The 19,516-nt window shown below is 46.5% G+C and overlaps 2 protein-coding genes across 2 annotated transcripts in view; one reads left to right on the top strand and one right to left on the bottom strand.

Annotated features, from left to right (window-relative positions):
* The window catches only part of LOC131096330 (zinc finger protein 551-like), a 184,137-nt gene that overhangs the window by 118,980 nt on the left and 45,641 nt on the right, over nucleotides 1–19,516 (top strand).
* Nucleotides 5,762–6,694, bottom strand: LOC131096444 (olfactory receptor 14A16-like). Its single transcript, XM_058044781.1, has one exon. The coding sequence runs from the start codon at nucleotides 6,692–6,694 to the stop codon at nucleotides 5,762–5,764; it is 933 nt and encodes a 310-aa protein (XP_057900764.1).

Here is a 19,516-nt window from a genome sequence, read left to right as displayed (position 1 = left end):
GACCCGTTCCCAGAGGCTGTGAGGGTTAGCCCCTCTCATCATTCCTTGGTCTATGACAGGATCCTGTGACAGAGATCCCAAATGCCTGGCTTCAGTGCCGTCCAGAATTGTAGCCTCGCCTGCAGCGTCCCAGAGCCAACTAATTATGGATTCATCAGACCTTTGAGTGTAATCCTTCCGTAGGCCACGAAGGTCCTTCAGGGAAAAGGACTCAATATTTGCATCTGATCTTGCACCTGCTGCTTTGACTCCTGATTTTATGTCAGGAATCATTGAGGTTCCTTCTCCTTCATCATCATCATCATCCCCTGGTCGATTGGTCTTGTCCGTGCATTTCCCACTTCTAGTGCTGGTAGCAACAGCCATGGGTTTAGATGCTGGCTTCGAGCCTGGAGTATTAGCTGCAGCCTGAGTCACCGGGACAGTTGCTGATTTATCTCCCTGCCCCCCTGCCTCTCTCTGCTGCCCGACAGTATCTAGCAGTGTGCAATAAGCATAGGCCAGGGCCCAGGTCACTGCAATGACCTTCCTCTCCTTAGGCTCATCGTGGTACTTCTCTTTCAGAGATTTCCCCACCTCAGCTGGGTTCTGAATTTGTTCATGGGGAAAATCCCAGACTATAGGGTCAGAGAATTCCCTCAGGATTTGGCCCATATCCTCCCATTTCCCACACCACTTAGGATTTTCCACACCGGGGTCTACTCCTGAGTCAGGGGTCTTATCAGCCCGTCTAGAAATCTCAGCCCTCATTCTAGAGAAGCAGCAGGCTCTATAGAGGAAGGTTACCAGACTGAATACCACGAAGATGGTTTCTTTAACATTGAGGGGAAACTGAACATCCTTCACTAGTGATGCAACTGATTCATAGGAGAAGAAGGAAAGCAGAGGCTGAAAAACCTCATTCCCTCCTGCTCCTCCTGCAACAAACTGGATGCATAACCATAGCCATGAACCATTCATACCTGGAGCAGACCCTAGCATGTTTATAAACTTCTTGCACATTATTGCCACCAAGCCCAGCAGGATAGCTACTCTGGTCACTGCCCCTCTGATGTAAAAACTACGTATTAGGTGTTGAAAGTGAAGGAAGCCAACCCACCTTGTCGCTGATCAGCATTGACTTTGATTTATTGATCAATCAGCCACTTTATATAACAGTGTTAATTAACTTCATGCATATTGCAAAATCTAAGCTCATGATAGGTTACAGAGAAAACTCTAACCCCTCCTTTTGTTTACAATACCTGTGGTTTGTCTATTGAAAACAGGATCAGTGTTCTCAGAGAGCCCAAGGACAGAATGTTTGCCTGTATGGGAAAACTGTCTGAGAATCTTATTGTTTATAAATTGGTGCTTGAGAGAACCTAATTGTTTATAGAATCAAGCCTGGGAAATGCTTTACAACTACCTTTTACTTTTCCCTCTGCTGTATACCTTCATGGCCTCTTTCTTTAAGCCATGCTAGAACCAGACTCTCCACACTTCCCCCGTCTTTTTCTTTTTGAGAAAGGAGGTTAGTTTGCCAAGTTTTCTCTGTCATCCTACCAACCATATTTTGGATACAACTACAAAGACAAAGTAAAATAAGTAAAAGCATTTAAAAGCACACTCAGTATCTCTATAAGGTTCCCCAGCCACGGTCCGAGCAATGGCTTTTATCCCAAAGGGTTAAAACCACCCCCAGCCGAGCCATGATGTCCAGCCTTTTCAGGCATTGCATGGTAGGTGGTAATTGGACTAAGAAAAGAAGGCTGTTAGCTGTTTTCATTCATGCGAACCTGGAGAGGAGGCAAACGGCAAGCCTGAAAATGATCCTTTCTTTCCTTGAGATTTTCACATCCACCCCCCTCCTGGGTCTCTCAGAAAAGTTCAAAATCAGTTTTACGGTCTGTAATCCTTTAGTCATTTGGCTCAAATGGCATCAGCTGGTCGATTCTCAGTCCTTTGTTGATTTGGAGTGGTGGGAAAATAGTATGCACTTCAAGCACTTAAAATATTTAAACTTAACAGACTTATTTGTAAATAATGTAAAATCACTTAAATCTAATAAAACTTTAACAAAATTAACTGACTTTAAATTCTATACAACTTAAACCAAATATAATTCAAACTTAACAGAATCTAACTTAACTTAAACCTAATATAATTTATCTTAACAGTATTTAATATTTAATGGCACTTAATAGACAATTTAACTTAAACTACTTAATAAAAGATAAAACTTAAAAAAAAATAAAATATAGCATTTACTATAACTTACTTACAGGCCTGATTCTAAAATATTAAGCTAAAATAACTTTCTTCACGTGTTTGCTATAGCATTTCTATACCAAAAACCACACTCACAACATCTCACTCATACAATCAGTCCAAGACATCTTAGCATTTTTAAATTTTTCAAAATATAATTTTAGAGTCTGATGTTCCACCGACTCAGCCATCCGGGCTTCTGATGTTAAAGTCTACGTTAATGCAGGTGATTCTGACAGCATAACCAATGCCGAGCCAAATCGGCCAAAATTTGACCCACACATTTCTACGCTGATTTCTGTTTCACAGTCTGCTGGGAAGAACAAAAGTCCCCTTGACTTAGGTGGAAAACGTCCTGATAGCCTTTGATGTCATTTGTTTATTATCACTGGTTTCTCAATTTCAGCAGGGATCCCCTCCCTTGTTGACAAAAGGTCACATCCATTAGGCTGTTAGGTCCAAAACCGAGGCTCTTTGCCAGCTGCGGGGCGGAGAGACAAGCTCTGGCGCTGGAAAAGCACTCCAGTGCCCCGCCGCTTGTGCCGGAGCAGGCGTCCCCCCCTGCTCTGTGCTGCAGGTCACTTCCTCTGCGGCGGCCCCGCCAGCCCCGTGGCGACTCCCTGTGGTGTCAGGTTGGATCACAGCGCGCGCTGCAGACACTGCTGGTCGGGTCGCTCCCCCTGCGGCGCGGCTCCCACGCAGCGGCTCCGCTCCCCTCCCGGGGCGGCGCGGCTCGGCTCCCACGTGGCGGCTCCGCTCTCCCCGCCACTGCCTCCGCTCCCGCCGCTGCGGTGCAGTATTTTAGGTGGCCGCTCGCCACGGCTGCTCCCCATGGCAGAGCGCCCGTGCCGAGTTCGGAGTAGCACAGCCCCGCAAGCGCCACGAGCTGCAGCCGCTGTCTTGCACTCAGAGACATAGTGAGAAAGTGCACCGTACATCACCCACCATGGCTTGCTTAGCCTCTTGACAGTTTTATCACTTTCTAAAGTAGCCTCCCATAATAAATCACCGAATTCACGCCATTCCGTTAACTTGTAAACCACACAGGGTTTAAGGAAAACCCCTTTACTGTAGCCATAAGTCCGAAGTCCTGTTAAATCCTTTTGCCAATCTACCCCCTTAATTTGCCTTTTTTGTAAAAAGACAGTCAATAATTCATATGCTGCTTTCCTTTCCATACCTAATTAATCAGCGCTGAATGCAGCCTCTTCAAGGTCCGTGCAGCACATCTCAGTCGGGCTCGCCTGTACGACACCCAAGGCACGACGCGACTCAGCTTCTTTTTTATCCCTTTATCGCGTTTACTGCCGTCCCGCTGCTTAGGACCTGACCCGTTTTCTTCGCTTCTTCGTGGTGCATTGCCATATCACGTCCGGGTGTCACCATTATGTTGAAAGCGAAGGAAGCCAACCCACCTTGTCATTGATCAGCCTTGACTTCGATTTATTGATCAATCAGCCACTTCATATAACAGTGTTAATTAACTTCATGCATATTGCAAAATCTAAGCTCATGATAGGTTACAGAGAAAACTGTAACCCCTCCTTTTGTTTACAATACCTGTGGTTTGTCTATTGAAAACAGGATCAGTGTTCTCAGAGAGCCCAAGGACAGAATGTTTGCCTGTATGGGAAAACTGTCTGAGAATCTTATTGTTTATAAAGTGGTACTTGAGAGAGCCTAATTGTTTATAGAATCAAGCCTGGGAAATGCTTTACAACTACCTTTTACTTTTCCCTCTGCTGTATACATTCATGGCCTCTTTCTTTAAGCCATGCTAGAACCAGACTCTCCAAATTAGAGACAATACTAAAGCTATTCCTGGATAAGGAAATAAACCTAGGGACCAGAGAGGTATTAAAATCTCAAAAAACCCTAGGGACCAGAAATGCATGCAAACCTTCACCCCAATAGACATTATGAATTCAAAAAGCATGGCTATTAGCTGATTTAAACGAACACAGAGTAATAACAACTAAAATGCAGTCAAAACAGGGTTTTGCCACTCTCTCTCGAGCCCCATGTTGGGCACCAATATTTTGTCCTGGTTTAGGGCAAATTTGTTAAAGAATCTGCAAAGGAGGGCCCCTCCAGAAAACCAAACCCACACAGCCCCTCCCCCAACCGGTTCGGGAAAATATTCCTTGGAGAGCGGTGGAAAGAACCTGTTTATTTCAGGCACAGCACCCCCCAGCACACAAAATGAACAATACCCGATGACACCGCTCTGAGAAAGATGACAAAATCACAAAGTCTCTTTCGGGGGTGGTTGCTCTGTTCTCAGTCCCTCCGGCGCTGGGGCAGCTGCTGCAGGCCAAAACAGTGCGAACCTCCGGTGTTCCCAGGTCGCAGTCTGGAGCAGGTTCGAGATGGTCACAGAACCAGGAGAGGAGAAACAGTCCAGGTAGGGATGTGGACTGTTTAGCTAGAACTAGCTAATAAGCAGAGGTCAAAGCAGAGCAGAAGCGGGAGCAGAAAAGAGAGCAAGAAAAGAAGCAAACTGAAAGAAAGAAGTGAAAAACAGCCCTATGTACTGCTCGTCTCTGTGTCCCTGATAAGAGAAACCCAAAATAAACTTTCACTCCTCAGAGCTGGTCTTAAAGGCACAGAACAGATGAATGGGGATACAAGCATCATAACATCACCCCAGGACACTGCCAGGTGGCCCTGGCTCTGACTAACAGCATCTGCATTGGCACAGGAAACTCCCAGCTGATGGGAATAGACTTTCTGACTGACTGCAGAGGCCAGGACAAAGCTGAGTGGTTTCCCTGGTGTCTCCCAGCCCTTGCTGGCCCCAGGGGCTGATGGCATTTGTGGTCCCTCACGTTCCTGTCCCCACAGCAACAGGATGGGGGTGCTCCCCCTGCTGTGTGCAATGCGAACAGGGGCTGCTGAGCCAGTGCTGCCGTGTCTGTGCCTGCAAGGATGGGGCACCTGTGTGAGCTGGGGGAGAGGCCAGGGCTGCTGAGGGGGGATGTTGTTGGCAGCTCCATCAGGAGGCTCTGGGACGCTGCCCTGGGCTGTGCAGCGCACTGGGGATGGATCAGCCCCTGCTCTGCTGCTCCTTTTCATCTCCCTCAGGGCCCTTGCAGAGCCCAGGGCCACCAGGGCAGCGGGGCAGGGCCACGGCAGCAGCACTGGCAACACCAAGTGCTGCTGCTGCGGGGCACAGCTGCTGGGCCAGCTCTGATCTGCCCCAGCTCAGCACACAGACATGGCTGCTGCAGCTCCAGAAGAGACAACAAAAGGGACATCTCTGCATAGAACACTGCTTGGAGATCCTTTAATTTCTTTAAAGCAACAAAGAGTGCAGTCCCTTATTGAAACAGTCTGTGGCCACAAGGAAGGTGGAGAGAAACAAAATGAAAAATGGCACAAATAATTATATTTATTAGTGGACAAGATTTAAAAAGTAAAATAAATAGATAAAGAACCACGAAAATGAAACCATCAAGAAGTATCAAATATGACTTTTATTACATGTGACTTGCAGAAACTGGCCAGCAGTTTAATGCTTCCGAAACACGCCAGTCATTAGTCTCCACACTGCAGCCTTCAGCTCCTGGTTCCTCAGGCTGTAGATGAGGGGATTCAGCACTGGAGGCACCACCGAGTACAGAACTGACAGGGCCAGATCCAGGGATGGGGAGGAGATGGAGGGGGGCTTAAGATAATAAAATGTACCAGTGCTGAGGAACAGGGAGACCACGGCCAAGTGAGGGAGGCAGGTGGAAAAGGCTTTGTGCTGTCCCTGCTCAGAGGGGATCCTCAGCACAGCCCTGAAGATCTGCACATAAGAGAAAACAATGAACACAAAGCAACACAATGCTAAACAGATGGAAAACACAAGGAGCCCAAATTCTCTGAGATAGGATTTGGAGCAGGAGAGTGTGAGGATCTGGGGGATTTCACAGAAGAACTGGCCCAAGGCATTGCCATGGCACAGGGGCAGGGAAAATGTATTGGCTGTGTGCATGAGAGCATTGAGAAAGGCATTGGCCCAGGCAGCTGCTGCCATGTGGGCACAAGTTCTGCTGCCCAGGAGGGTCCTGTAGTGAAGGGGTTTGCAGATGGACACGTAGCGGTCGTAGCACATGATGGTCAGGAGAGAAAACTCTGCTGAGAGGAAGAAGAAAATCAGAAAGACTTGGACAGCACATCCAGTGTAGGAGATGTCCCTGGTGTCCCAGAGGGAATTGTGCATGGCTTTGGGGACAGTGGTGCAGATGGAGCCCAGGTCGCTGAGGGCCAAGTTGAGCAGGAAGAAGAACAGGGGTGTGTGCAGGTGGTGGCTGCAGGCTACAGTGCTGATGATGAGGCCGTTGCCCAGGAGGGCAGCCAGGGAGATGCCCAGCAAGAGGCAGAAGTGCAGGAGCTGCAGCTGCCGCATGTCTGCCAATGCCAGCAGGAGGAAGTGCCTGATGGAGCTGCTGTTGGACATTTACTGTGCCTTGGCATGGGGATCTGTAAGAAAAGTAATCATGGAATAGTTGGGTTTGGAGAGGACTTTAAATATCCCAGCACAGCTTGGGGGCAGTTTCCCCCCACTGCCTGCCCAGGGCTCTGATGCCTGGAGCTGTCCCTGCCAGCAGCTGCTTCCCTGTGCCCAGGGCTGGGCCCTGCCAGTGCTGCCAGAGCCCAGCCCAGCCCTGGGGGTCAGCTCTGCCCTGCAGACCCCTCCCAGCTCTGGCACTGCCCAGGGGCAGCTCTGGCTCTCCAGGCTCTGATGGCAACATCACAGGAACACTGAGGAGACTGGGAAAGCAACACTAATGCTGCCTCTAAGGGGCCCTGCAAGGATTTCTGTCACTGCCTGGTTTATTAACATCTGAGAGAATTTTGGGGGTTTTTTGGGGGTTTTTTTCTCAACCTGAACTGAGAGATGAATATCTATGTGCACTTTCCTATCCAGGCAACCCAGAACAGTATATTCAAAAAGCAGGGAATTCCCTTTCATGCAGCCCCTGCCTTGCTGTGCTCCCTGTATAATCTATTTGTTCTGGCATTAAATGCCATCCTGGAAGCAGTCCTGAACAATGCAGCATCCACCCCACACAAGGAGAACACTTCCAAGCCTGACCAACTGTCTCCTCCCACCCAGACTTTGTTCCCCAGTGCTGGGAGCAGCTGCCAGGGCTGGCTGAGAGCTGTCGCTGGCAGGCAGCAGAGTCCCTGCCCCAGCACAGTGCCCTGGGCTGCAGGACCCTGCTCTGCAGAACAGCCCTGGGCACCCCTGGCTGCTCTGCACAAGAGACAATCATAGAATGTACTCACAGAGTCTGTAGGCATTAGAATGTTCCAGCTTTAGGAGATCATTCCAGGAGTTGCAGCTGCATTGTCCTGCAGCCAGAGGTTCCTGTGCCAAGGGCTGGCAGTGATTGTGCCCCAGGCACTTCTCAGCAACTTCCCAGACCTGAATGATTGAAGCTCTCTGTGCCTCTGTGCTGTGCCTGGGGTGGCTGCAGGCAGTGCCCCAGCCCTGCTGGGCTGGCAGAAGAGCTGCTCATCAAGAGAAATGTGCTTTTGAAGCTCTTCTTGGTTACCAGGAGCTACCTCTGTGCCAGGAGCCCAGCCCAGCTCAGCAGCACAGACACAGCAACAGGACTTTAATGAGCCTCTGGGGCTTTGTGCTCAGGCCCTGAACATCAGTCCCTGAGAGGGAGCTGAAGAAACTTCTCCAGAACTCCAAGTCAGAATCCAGCTCTAAAGTTTTGTGGACTTTTAATGGGTCCCAGAGAGGGACACGACTGAGAAAATGTCCCCAGACCCCAGGCAGAGCAGAGAACTGGAGGCAGTGATGACATGTTGGAACAAGGAGAAGTCAAGTCTTGGTGCCCTGGGGCACAGCAGTGTCTGTGCCACCAAGGGCTGTGAGGAGACACCTTGTGCTGAGGCCCTGGGGCCTCCTGGCACAGCCTCAGCCAGGCTGGGCACTGTAAGCTCATTGTCCTGCCCTCAGCACCCCCCCTAGCCCACATCCCAGTGGCCTCAAGGATCTGCTGGAAGGAGTCCCTGGGGAGCCTTGCTCAGGAATGGCCTTGGGGTCTCCTTAATGCTCACAGAGTTTTTCAAAGGACTTTGGGTTTGGCTTTTGCCTTGGAGTCTCTGAGAGGTTTTTGCAATCATGGCCTACAATTATCAGCTGTAATTAGTCCCTGGAGAGGCTTTGTCAATAACTACACTTTGTGGGCTCAATAATGCTTCAGGGTACTTCAATTATTTTAGGGTACTTGGTGTTTCCCTTTTGATACAGACTCTGGGAGAGGTTTCTGCAATCATGGCCCCAATTATCTGCTTTAACGAGTCCCTTGAGAGCTTTGTACTGACACTCAGTGGAGCTCATTAATACTTTAGGATACTCAAGGTTTTTAAAGTACTTTGGATTTTCCTTTCCACACTGAATCTCTTAGAAGTTTTTGTGCCATCCTGGCCTCCAAATCTCTCCTCCAAGAAGTCCATGAGGAGCCTGTGTAGCAGATGGACGTCAGGGGGACACATCCATGATTTGAGACACTTTGGGGTTTTTTTCTGACTTGGACTCCTGGAAAGGTTTGTGCAATCTCCTCTCAGGCCCTAAGATTCCAGGGCTCATCTCCAAATGCACCACGTGGCTCATTAGGATCAAACAAGTCCTGACAAACCATGGCTCTGCCTTGATTTCCCTCTGCTCTAGTTCAGTTCATCAGAAATATTTCTGTAGTGGTTTTCGTTCACCTATTTGAGATTTCTTGGAGAATGCAGCATTTATTGTGGTGGGTCCAGTGTGGGCTAATTACCAGTGCACTCACTAGAATATACTTACTCATTTCCTCCTGTGTGATAAGATTAGGAGAACAGCAAAGCAGGCTCAAAACTTAAAGAGGGTATAAGGAAAATTTCATTAATAGCAACTAAAAGAAAGAGTAATAAGAACAAAACTTTCAGAAGACTTCTTCTCTCCCTACAACTTTTTCTTTCTTACTGATAGTATAAAGAGACAAACCTAGAATTTTCAGTCAGTTTACCCCAACTAGAATAGTCTTTCTTGAGTTCACTTAGGGAGAGGAGTCTCTCTTTCATGCTATGGAGACTTCTCCAGAAGAAACACTTTTGTTGTGGCTCTCAATTTCCATGAAAAGCAACTGCCCAGAAAAATCTGCAATTGGGACATCCCTCCCAGTTGTTCAAAGCTCTTTTACAGTTGTGTTTGTGGGCCATGTCAACTTATGGGGTATTAGTTTAAAGATGAGCTGTGTAAGAGCAAAGGTCCTCATCATCTATTTCTGAAGTCATCTTCATCTCTGAGAAAAGAGATCTTTTTCTTCTCCCTCGGAAAGCACAGGATCTCATCACTCTTCGCTTTTTCAGTGTTCAAACTTCTCATGGGATCACAGCTACTTCAACATTTGCTTACTTTAGCACGGAGGCCTTTGCTGAACAAGTCATTTCCTCGTACTTTTCAATGTGATACTGGGAAAAAGAGAGTCTGATGTATCAGTTACATCCTTCTCCATAGCTTTACAAGAGGATTTCAGCCCCAAGATCAGGACATCTCCTCATCCCTCCCATCTGGGACTCAACTTCCTCTTCACTGACCTCGGTGTCTTCATGTTGCTCCTCTATGTGCCTGCACTTTGTCCTTTTCTCTCACTCCAGGGAGGATGGAAGCACTGAAAGAGTTCATATCTCACCTGGGGCCTGCAGATGGTTCCATGACCCCGGCCGGGCTCAGTGCTTGCAGCCAGACCTGCTCCCTGTTCCCTCGGTTCCATGGGGCCCCACAGTGTCCCAATGGTCCCTTGCTTCCATGAGGACCTGAGATGTCATAATGCCCCCTTGGTGACATGAGGCCCTGAAGGGTCACAATGGTCTCCATGGTTCCATCAGGCCCCACGGAGTGATAATGGTCTCTGGGTTCCATGAAGCCCTGCTGTGTCACCATGGCCTCTTGGTTCCATGGGCTCCAGTGGTGCCACAATGATCCCCTTGGTTCCGTGGGCTCCAGTGGTGCCACAATGATCTCCTTGGTTCCATGGGCTCCAGTGGTGCCACAATGATCCCCTTGGTTCCGTGGGCTCCAGTGGTGCCACAATGATCTCCTTGGTTCCATGGGCTCCAGTGGTGCTACATGGATCTCCTTGGTTCCATGAGGTCCCCACAGTGTCCCAGGGATATCCATGGGAAGGAAGGAACCCATATTACTGCGCCTGAGTGGGTCGCATCTGGTGATAGAGAGACGGTGAATCTTGTATCTTGATCAGAAGGCTTGATTTATTAAGATATTATATGTAATACATTATGACTATACTAAGTAGAATATAGAGAGAGGTTTTCAGAGCTGCTAGCTAAGCTAAGAATAGAAAGAAGAGAATCTACAACAAAGTTGTGTTCAAGGACTCAGTCCCCTAGCTTGCACTGGTGATTGGCTCTTAATTATAAACATAGGAAATGAACCAATCAAGGTGTTCCTGTTGCATTCCACAGCATCTGATAATAATTGTTTACCTTGTCTTCTGGAGTCTCTGGCCTCCCGAAGACACAGAAATCTGAAAGAAAGGATTTCTGTGGAGAAATGTCTGCGACACAACCCCAGTGTTGCAGGGGCATTCACCAGAGGCCAAGGCCAGCCAGACTGATAGATTTACCTGGGAGCAACCCTTGGATATACAGAATTTTGGAGGTGGAATCCTGTGGAGAGTTTTGTCAAAGAGTGGCTCAAGGGGAGGGGACACAGCCGAATCAATTTGGTAAAGATGTCCTAACTAGGGCAGAGGCCCTTTCGCGGGCAGGGTGTCCTTGTTCACAAAGAAGATGCTGAAGTAATACAAGAACGGGGTGTGGAATGCAGAAGTTGTCATTCTTGCTAACCACAGGAATGTAGCTAAAGGCTAAATTATGCAGGGTTGACATGTAGCTGAATAGCCAACCCTGAGCTCAGCTTTTGCAATATGTATGATGCTCATTATGTACTGTATTTAGGTTGCCAAATCAATCAATAAATTAGACCTGTTGATGACCATCTGGTGTCCTAGTCTCCTTCTTTCGAAAAATAGTGACCCCGATGTCTGCCTCCGTGTCTTGCTGAAAAAGAAAATGGGGGAGGACACGCCATGGTCGAGGGAAGTTGGAGTTGGGTCCTGATCACAGCCGGAACGGTGCCGGAATTTTGAAGCACCCTCAAAGTTCACATCGGTGACTCGGGCCATACGTGTCTGCCGGAGCCTGGAAAGCCGCAACAGTGCTGACGTATACGAATAGGTATGGATAGGAAGGCAGCATCTGATCTTTTCGCCGTGTATTTAGAAAGGCGAGGAGTAAAGGGGATAGATCTAAAAAGGGAGCTACCAGGGTTGTTAGCCTACGGCTATGCTAAGGGGGTTTTCCTTAACCCACATACGGTCCATGGGCTCGCGGAATGGAGAAAATTTGGGGATATACTGTGGGAAGCGGTGTTAGAAGATGATAAGACAGCAAAAGAAATTGGGCAAGCCATGGCGGGTGGTGCACAATACACTGCTTCAACATGTCTCTGAGCGCAAGGCAGCAGAAAGGGTGACAGAAGCTCATAAGAGGAATATAGGGTATGGTCGTGAGGATGATCCTCTTGCGCCTTCAGTAAACAAGGTGTTAATACCAAAGGGTTTACAACAGTGTGGTATGGAGGATCTTCTTAAAGGCGCGGGGGGGCCATCTGCACGTAGGAGAAGGAGGAGTTGGAGGATGACAGAGAGAGCGAGCTAAGCCTGCCGCCCCTCCACAGAGAGAGCGAGCTAAGCCCGCCGCCTCCCCCACCCAAATGGCCTGCGCAGAAGTGCCAACAGCGCAGAACTCTCGGAGAGTCAGTTCCTATCCCGGGGAACTCAGTGACCTGTGGGAGGAGATGGCTAAACAGAGGAGAGAGGCCTGGGCTGCTCTGGCAAAAGAGGCAATGCAAGTGGGGGATGGTGAGGCAATGGAGGCCGCTTCTTCTCTTGCCTGTCCGGTTACATACACGCCACAATAGGATGCTCAGGGGAACCACACACAGGATCTGGCGGAGTATACCCCTTTAGACTGGAAGTTGTTATCCCAGTTGCGGTCCACAGTTAGTCAGTTCGGTGTAAAAAGCGAACCTGTTAGGCAGATGCTGGATTATCTCTTTAATATGCAGATTTTGTGCCCAAATGATTTGAGGGGAATAGTACGGTTAATATTTACTCAGCATCAGCAATTGTTGTTTAATGCGCATTGGCAAGCCTTGGTTAATGAGTCGGTTGCGACACAGCGAGCTCAGGGGGATCCGCTGCGTGGAGTGACGATAGATGAGCTCATGGGCTTAGGGGCATACTTGCGCACAGAGGCACAGGTGATATCAGGAGCAGATAAGCTTAGAGAAGCCATGCGGTTGGTACGTGCTGCCATAGAGAGGGTTAAAGAGCCAGGAGGGCTGCCAGCGTACATGGGCATAAAACAAGGAATCATTTGGGAGTTTTATTGACAAAGCAGCTGCGGCCATAGACCGGGCGGGAGTCGCAGAATATATGAAGAGGGCACTATTAAAGCAGTGCACTTTACAAAATAGCAATCCGGCAATGCAAAGGGTGCTAGCCACTCTGGGAGCAAATTGGACCATTGAGGAAGCGCTAGAGCAAATGGCATTACAGCCAACAGCCTCACAGGCATTTTTAGTAGATGCCCTAAAGGAATTAGGATTAGGGCTGCAAAAGCAAGCAGAATCCACTTAAAATCAGGTGTTAGCTGCTCTTGCTCCTCTCCAAAATGGCTCAATGGCAGTCATGCAGGGAGGCTCGAGATCACACCTCAAGTGCTACCGATGCGGCAATGGGGGACACATGCGCTGAGAATGCAGAGCGACTGGCGTGTGGTGCCAAAGCTGCCAATCCAGCTCCCAAAACACCACAGCTTGCCGGCGCCGATTGGGAAACGGTCAGCAGAGCGTGATTGCCGGCTGCGCCCAGACACAAGCTGACGCTGCGACATCAGTGCCACCTCCTGTCTGCAGCCAGCAACAGCAGGGAGCCTCGGCTTGGACATATCAGCAGCAGTAGATGTCACATTAATGACGAACCGGCCTGAAAGGATACCAACTGGAGTAAACGGTCCTCTCACGCTACAAGGACAAAGATGTGGAGCCTTATTGCTGGGACGCTCCTCGACATCCATGCTGGGACTATTTGTATTGCCAGGGGTCATAGATGCAGACTATACAGGAGAAATACAAATCATGGCTTACACCCCTTATCCCCCGCTAAAGATAACATAAGGTCAACGCGTTGCGCAATTGGTACCGTTACCGCAGATGACATCGGGTATTCCATCGCTTACTGGACAGAAGCGTGATGGAAAGGGTTTTGGCTCCACCGGCATTACAGTCCTGACTGTAGATCTACAGGAGAGGCCAAAACAGAGAGTTGAGATCACCCATGGACATCAGAGTATAACCCTTTATGGACTATTGGATACAGGAGCAGACACCAGCATTATATCTCCAGAAGCATGGCCACAGCATTGGCCCCTGCTCCCATCAACAAACATTCTCACTGGAGAAGGAGGACTTACCTTGGCAAGCAGAACACCGCCTGTGTCAGTGCGCATTGATGGGCAACAGGTATCTGTTGTGTTCTCAGTTGTTCAGTTGCCTCCTACAGTCTCTTGCCTGATTGGCAGGGACATTTTAACACAGCTGGGGGTGGCGTTGACCAATCACCACCCTTTGGGGTAATTGCCATTGCTTGGCCTTTCCCCATTCCACTCACCTGGAAAACAGATACACCGGTGATGGTTAAGCAGTGGCCCTTGAAAGGGGAGAGTCTTATGCATGCCCATGAATTGGTGAAGGAACAATACACGCAAGGACATTTGCGACTCTCAGCGAGTCCGTGGAACACGCCCATTTTTGTGATTAAGAATAAATCAGGAAAATACCGCCTGGTACACGATCTACGAGCTGTGAATGACCAGATGGAACCGATGGGGGCCTTGCAACCTGGTCTTCCAAATCCAGCCATGATACCTCAAGATTGGCCACTTCTAATCATCGATTTAAAGGATTGTTTTTTCACTATTGGGCTGCATCCCGATGACATGAAGAGGTTTGCCTTTACCCTACCAGCAATAAATCGTGGGGAACCAGACAAAAGATTTGAGTGGACGTCATTGCCGCAGGGGATGCGCAATTCCCCCATGTTGTGCCAGCTTTATGTTGACGCTGCATTACAGCCATTATGTCAGCAGTGGCCAGCTACCATAATATATCATTACATGGATGATATATCATTACATGGATGATATTTTGTTTGCGCAGCAACAGCCATTTTCCCCTTTGCAGGTTGACAGCATCAGAGACACTCTTGCAGCATCTTCACTTGTTAGTGCCACAGAGAAAATTCAGACCATGAAACCATGGAAGTATTTGGGATGGACTCTAATGGACCAAACAGCGGTACCCCAAAAATTAGAACTGCACTTGGACATTAAGACTTTACATGATGCTCAAAAGTTGCTAGGAGACTTGCAGTGGCTAAAACCCTTTGTGGGAGTACCAAATCACTTGTTGGAGACCCTACGACCCTTGTTAAAGGACCCCACTACCCCTGTGTGCCTCACCAAGGAACAGCATACCGCCCTACAGCAAATCAGTAATTGTGTACAACAAGGATATGTGTCCTGTCGACAGCTAGATTGCCCTATTGACCTCACCGTTTGGAATAGCCCTTGTCACCTGCTTGGCGCTCTCTCTCAACGCGAGAACAAAACGGGGGAGATACGGGTGTTGGAATGGCTGTCACCACTGCTACAACATAAAAGAACAATATTCTCAAAAATCAAACAATTGGCTGCGTTGATTAAAAAAGGCCATCTCAGAATTACTGAAGTGAACGGTTGAGAGCCTGCCACCATTGGGCTACCCATGGAAAAAGTACCATGGGACTACCATGGACTGGTACCTGGTTAATTCAGTGGACTTACAGGAAGCATTATTGACATCGTCTGCAAAGGTGGAGACAAGCAAGTCAGTGCCCAGGGTCCTGCAATGGATGACAGAATGGGACTGGATCACTCAGCTGCTGAGAAGAGAGCGCCCCATAGAAGGAGCCAAAAATATTCAAAATTATCCTAAAGTCCCCAAAATCCACCCTAAAATATCCTTAATCCTTCCTAAAATATTTTCAAAATATCCTTAAAATGTCCCAAATTATCCTAAAATGTCTCAAATCCATCTTAAATTATCCGAAATCCATCCTAAAATATCCCTAAAATATCCCAAAATAACCTAAAATGTCCCAAATCCATCCTAAAATATCCCCAAATCCCCAAGTTTGTTCCCAAATTCAGCCCCAAAATTGGCCCCTAATTTGGCCCCAAAATCCCCAAGTTTGGCCCCAAATTTGACCCCAAAATGGGCTCTCAAATCCCCAAATTTGGCCCCAAAATCTGGTCTCAAAATCCCCAAATTTGGCCCCAAAATCTGGTCTCAAAATCCCCAAAATTTGGCCACAAATTCTCCAGGTTTAGCCCTAAAATCAGCCCCAAAATTGGTTCTAAAACCCCCAAAATCAGCCCCAAATTGGCTTTCAATCCCCAAAATCAGCCCAATATTTGACTCCAAAATCCCCAAATTTGGCTCCAAAATCCCCAAAATTTGGCCCCAAAATCCCCAAGAGTCTGTCCCAAAACCCCAAAATTTGGCTCTAAAATCCTCAAATTCCACCCCAAAATCCGGCCCCAAATTCTGCTCGAAAATCCCCAAAATTGGGTCCCAAAATCCCCCAATTTGGCGCCAAAACCCCCAAGTTTGTCTCCAAATTCAGCCCCAAAATGGCCCCAAATTGGCCACCAAAAATACCAAAATTTGGCCCCAAATCAGCTCCGAAGTCCCTGAATTCAGCCCCAAAATCCCCAAGTTTGGCTCCAAATTTGACCCCAAAATTTGCTCTCAAATCCCCAAATTTGGCCCCAAAATCCGGTCCCAAAATCGCCAAAATTAGGCCACAAATCCTCCAGGTTTAGCCCTAAAATCAGCCCCAAAATTGGCTCTAAAATCCCCAAAATCAGCCCCAAAATCGGCTCCAGAGTCCCTGAATTCAGCCCCAAATCCCCTTTTTTAGGGTTTTTTTTTCTCTTTGTTTTTAGGGTTTTTTTGAGGTTTTTGGGGGTTTTTTTTGTTTTCTTAGGAATTTTTAGGGTTTTTTTAGGTTTTTTTTCCATTTCTTTTTTTTTTTAAGGATTTTTTTGACGGTTTTGGGGTTTTTTTAGGGTTTTTTAAGGTTTTTTGGAGGTGTTTTTGGCGTTGTTTTTAGGCCGTTTCTTGGCGCTTTTTAGGTTTCTTTTCCGTTTGTTTTTAGGGGTTTTTTTAGGTTTATTTTTATGTTTTTTTTAAGACTTTTCAAGGTGGTTTTTAGAGTTTTTTTCCGTTGGTTTTTTAGGATTTTTTGGGGGTTTTTCAGGGATTTTTGTGGAGTTTTTTAGGAGGTTTTTAGGCATTTTTAGGGGCTTTTTCCGTTTATTTTTTAGGTTTTTTTGAGGTTTTTGGTGTTTTTTTTGGTTTCTTTTTAGAGTTTTTGTGGGTTTTTTAGGACTTTTTCAGGTGTTTTATAGGGGTTTTTTGTTTCTTTTTTAGGATTTTTTTTGAGGTTTTGCGGTCGTTTTGGGGGTTTTCTTGGCTTTTTAAAGGCCTTTTAAAGGTGTTTTTCAGGAGTTTTTAGGTTTTGTTTTCTGTTTTAGGGTGGTTTTTTGAGGTCTTTTTAGGGTTATTTTGAGGGGGCTTTGGGCTGTTTGGGGTTTTCTTTATTTTAATTTTTTTTTTTTTTTCTGGACTGTTTTAGGGGATTTTTTGTATTTTTGGGGTTTTTTTTGAGTTTTTGGTGGAGTTTTTTGGGCATTTTTTGTGGGTTTTGGGCGTTTTTTGTTTGGTTGTATTTAGGATTTTTTGGGTAATTTGTGGGTTTTGTGAGAATTTTTTGATTTTTAAATTCTCAATTTTCTGGGCATTTTGGGGAACTTTTCAGGGTTAATTTTAAATTTTTTTGTAATTTTTGGGGTTTTGAGGGGAATTTTTCTAGATTTTTAATGGGAGTTGGAGCCCCAAGTTTGGGGCTTTTTGTGAAACTTTTTGGATTTTTTCGGGATTTTGGGGGAATTTTTGAGGGAATTTTAGGAAATTTTTAGGATATTTGGGGGGATTTTTTGGGGGGATTGTTTTTAATTTCCCAGGAATTTCGGGGGATTTTGTGTGGCTTTTTTGTGGATTTTTTCCAGATTTTTTTTAAAATTTTGGGGAATTTGTTGGCGAATTTTTGAAAGGATTTTTTGGGATATTTTTTTTTTTTTTTTGGGGGAGATTTTGAAAGAACTTTTGGGTTATTTTCTGCGATTCTTTTGAGGTTTTGGGGGGGATTTAAAGGTTATTTTTTGGAATTTTGAGGGGAATTTTGGGGAATTTTTTAGGGTTTTTTTATTTTTTGGGGATGTTTTTTGGATTATTTAAGACATTTTGGGGAATTTTTTGGGGTTATATTTTCCCATTTTTGGGGGATTTTATATTAATTTTTTGGGACTTTTTAGGAGATTTTGTGGTATTTTTTTTCCATTTTTTTGGGGTTTTTTTAGATTTTTCTGGGTTATTTTTTGAGATTTTTTTGGCTATATTTCCCAATTTTTTAAGGGGATTAAAAAAAAATTTGGCGAATTTTTAGGATATTTTGGGGTATTTGTTTCGATTTTTTGGGGTTTTTTAAAAAATATTTTTCTGGGTTATTTTTTGAGATTTTTAAAGTTATATTTCCCGATTTTTGGGAGGTTATAATTTCGCTTTTTTGGGGGACATTTTAATTTTTTGGGGTTTTTTTAGGATATTTTGGGGTATTTTTGCCATAATTTTTAATATTTTTCTGGGTTATTTTTGGGGGGATTTTTTGAGTTATATTTTCCAATTTTTTTCAGGGATTTATAAACATTTTTGGGATCCTTTTGGGATATTTTGGGGTATTTTCCTCGATTTTTTGGGGGTTTTTTTTTGAGATTTTTCTGGGTTATTTTTTGGGGATTTTTTAGGTTATATTTTCTGATTTTTGGGGGGTTATATTTTCGTATTTTTGGGGGATATTTTTTAAATTTTTGGGGATTTTTTCGTATATTTTGGGGTATTCTGGCCATTGTTTTGATCTCTTGTCTACTTTTTTTGAGATTTTTTTGGGTTATTTTTTGGGTTATATTTTCCGATTTTTTGGGGGATATTTTTTAAACTTTGTGACCCCGAAACCCCCAAATCTCTCAGATTTGGGACCCCCCAAAACCCCCCTGGGACCCCCCCAAAATCCCCAAATTTGAGACCCAAAAATCCCAAAATCCCCCAAATTTGGGACCCCAAAATCCCCAAAAATTGGGACCCCAAAACCCCAAACCCCCCAAAAATTGGGACCCCAAATCCCTTCTTTGAACCCCAAATTTGGGACCCCAAAATCCCCCAGATCTGGAATCCCCCAAAAACCCAAAATGCCACAAATTTGGGATCCCCCAAAATCCCCCAAATCTGGGACCCCAAAAACTCCAAAAATCCCCAAAATTGGGACCCCCCAAAACCCTCAGGGGACCCCCAAATTCCTCCAAATTTGGGACCCCGAAACCCCAAAAATCCCCCAAATTTGGCACCCAAAATTTCCCCACATTTGGATCCCCCCAAATCCCCAGAACTTGGGACCCCAAAACCCCCAAATCCCAAATTTTGGATCTCCCCAAAAAGCAAAAATCCCCAAATTTGGGACCACAAAACACCCCCGGGACCCCCCAAAATCCCCCCCTTGAACCCCAAATTAGGGCACCCCAAAATCCCCAAAAATGCCCCAAATTTGGGAATCCCAAAGCCCCCAAAATCCCCAAATTTGGGACTCCAAATCCCCCACGGGAACCCCAAAAATCCCCAAATTTGGGAGCCCCAAACCCCCTGGGGACCCCCCATAATTGCCCAAATCTGGGACCCCCAAAATCCCCTTAAATTGGGAGCTCCCAAATTTCCCCAAAACCCCCAAAATCCCCCAAATTTGGGGCTTTAAATTCCCCCCGGAACCCCCAAAAATGCCCAAAAATTAGAAATCCCCAAAACCCTCCTGGGACCCCCAAAATTCCCCAAAATTGGGACCCTAAAACCTCTCCTTCAACCCCAAATTTGGGACCCCAAAACCCCAAAATCCCCCAAATTTGAGTCCCCAAAACCCCAAATTTAGGGCCCAAATCCTCCCCGGGACCCCCTAAAGATTCCCCAAATTTGGGACCCCAAAACTCAAAA

The sequence above is a fragment of the Melospiza georgiana genome, unplaced genomic scaffold (genome assembly GCF_028018845.1).
Source record: "Melospiza georgiana isolate bMelGeo1 unplaced genomic scaffold, bMelGeo1.pri scaffold_29, whole genome shotgun sequence".
NCBI classification, from domain to species: domain Eukaryota; kingdom Metazoa; phylum Chordata; class Aves; order Passeriformes; family Passerellidae; genus Melospiza; species Melospiza georgiana.
The sequence above is the reverse complement of the archived record's forward strand: the minus strand, read 5'-3'. Positions and strand labels throughout refer to the sequence as shown.